Genomic DNA, 2,504 nt, shown 5'->3' on the forward strand with positions numbered 1-2,504 from the left:
GTGTGCAAAAAGCTTCAAAAGCAGTTGTGAATTGAAACGCCACCAGCACATCCACACAGGAGAAAGACCCTATAAGTGTCCAGAGTGTGCAAAGAGCTTCAAAAGTTGTTCTGATTTAAAGCGCCACCAGCGCATGCACACAGGAGAAAGACCCTATAAGTGTCCTGAGTGTGGGAAGAGCTTCAGAAGGAATTCTGAATTGAAGAGCCATCAGCACACGCACACGGGGGAGAGACCCTTCAAGTGTCCTGAGTGTGAGAAAAGCTTCAAACGCAGGTCTAATCTCAACATCCACAAGCACATCCACAGCGCACACAGGCTGTAGAAGCATCCCCAGGATACGGGGAACCTTCAGAAACAGTTCCAGCCTCAGTATCTACCAGCACAGCCACATAAGATACAGAGCCTGCAGAGCTTCTGTCAACAGTTTTTGGGCTGGTTCGGCCCAGTTCCGTGACCAGCGGGGTGGAGGGATTTCATAAAATCCGTGCCTCTGGAAAAAAGGGAAACAGGGGATCCCCCCAAAAAATTAAAAGCAGCGGCAACGACCTGAGGAGAAACAAACTGATTTACTCAATGTAGTATCGGAATGCAAGTAACACACCATAATACAATATAATAAGAATTGAAGCTAATAAATAAAATATAATGAGAGAGAGAATGTCCGAAAGGTGGGTAGGCCTCACCACAATGCTGAGGTAAGATGCACAGTCCAGTTGAGCAGCAGGGAGATGGGAGGAGAGCCGACAAAGAGCAGATGAAAAAGAGCCCATCAGGTGACCTTGCCAGGAGCTCTATCTCCTTCCTGGCCGTGCTGCACATTGGTTCTACTACTCTTCTCAAATGCTTTGAACAGCTGGTCACAGCAGCTGTGTGACATCAAGCCTTGTTTGCCTCCAATAAAGCTACAAAAAGCTGAGCTTGTTCTTCCTAAATGCACCGTCCCAAGTTTCAGGAGGTGGATTGAGCAGAAGGCAGTACAAAACCTCAGGGTGTACAAGCAGCTCATCCCCACAGCACAGAGATATCAAAGTGCTCTCCAGTGTGTGCTTGCCTTGCAAGTGATCCCTTTAGAGCTTGAAGGTTTTTGATTTGACCTTGGCAAGGTGTGTCTGAGATCTCCCACAGCAGGGCCTTCACATTTGTTGCGCTCAGCTAAAGCTGCTGTGCTTGGAATGCAGTTGGCAGGAAGTGGAGGTTGTGATTGATGAGCTAGTGAAGCTTTTTTTTCCATTTTTATTTCCTAAAATTATCAATTTAATGGTAGGTTTCCCCCCAATGTTTTGTCACACATCTTATTTAGTTGGATTAGGAGTTAGAAAACTCAGCTTTTTGTCTGCCTCTGAACTCGCCATCTTTTCCTCTGCTCTGGGGAAAGTCCTTCTGTTGCAGACATGAACCCCTGCAGAGTTGTGACTGCAGTGCCCCAGCTGCAGGGACAGGAGCATTTCTGACGCTACTATGGTTTGTTTTCCTGTGGTGGTAAATCATTGGGCATGGAGGAGTGGATGTTCACTTGGGAGGTTTTGTCTTGGTGAATTCTACCAATAGTTGCATCTGCCCAACAGAAAGCTCTACCCTCTGTGTCATAGGTCACTTCTGCACTCATGGAATCAACACAGGCACAGACAGAGCTCGCAAGGGAACAACCAGCCCCCCAGGTGCCCACGTGCAAGGCTGTTACATGTTATTGGTTTCTCACATTGGCATCCAAAGCAGGAGGCCCTGTGTGCTGGAGCAACATCAGCATGAGTGAGAGGTGGTGGGAACGGTCCTGTGACGGGTGTGCTGTGTGTGATGGATGGCTCTGGGCTCTGCAGGCTGGAGATGCAGGGCAGGTGAGATGGGATGGGGTTGCTGTGTGTACTGGTGGACTGGATGGAATGGAGCTTACAGTAAATAATGACATGGTTGAAAGCCTCTGGGTATGGATTAAGGGTCAAGGAAAACTAAAGTGGATGTCACTGTGAGAGTCTACTATAAGCCACTCAGCCTGGACAATGGTACCAATTAATTATTCTTAATTCTTTAAAGGAGTATCTCAAGATCAGACTCTCTTGTCTCAGTGTGTCAACAGCATCCCAGCAATTTAGGGGTTGTAGCACAAAGCCAGTAAGCTGTGTGGTTTTCATGGCCAACTGATCTGATTATATGTGACTGTTGAAGTCATGTGGGAGATACTCACACATCCACCCAGGAGCAGAAGTACTCTCTGACTTCCTTGGGGGACTCAGTATCAGTCAGTGGGAAAAATGAAGTGTGAGGGAGATCATTTTGCTTCTCAAATCTTCCTACTGCTGACGTTACCTACAGTGACAATGGCTCTGTATAATCAAAGAATATTAGGCTGTTATAATCACAAACTGAACAGGGGTGTTAGGCAAAGTAGACTATGGTAACAAAAGAGAATAAATAGAAGGCTTACCCTTATGCTGGGCTCACCCACAAAACACCAGAAGAGGCGATCTCCAGAAGAGATCCTCCCCAATGGTAGCCAGCTCTTA

General features: G+C 47.0%; 1 protein-coding gene across 1 annotated transcript in view; it reads left to right on the plus strand.

Moving 5' to 3' along the window:
* The window catches only part of LOC122194125 (zinc finger protein 501-like), a 3,067-nt gene extending 2,742 nt beyond the window's left edge, over positions 1-325 (plus strand). The window contains exon 4 of the mRNA XM_042895048.1: positions 1-325. This exon is cut by the window's left edge and continues 745 nt beyond it. Coding sequence (XP_042750982.1) covers positions 1-325 — 325 coding nt within the window.
* Positions 326-2,504: the final 2,179 nt, after the last annotated feature.

Source organism: Lagopus leucura, unplaced genomic scaffold, assembly GCF_019238085.1.
Source record: "Lagopus leucura isolate 7727_CA_CO unplaced genomic scaffold, USGS_WTPT01 34927-0_obj-0_obj, whole genome shotgun sequence".
Lineage (NCBI taxonomy): Eukaryota > Metazoa > Chordata > Aves > Galliformes > Phasianidae > Lagopus > Lagopus leucura.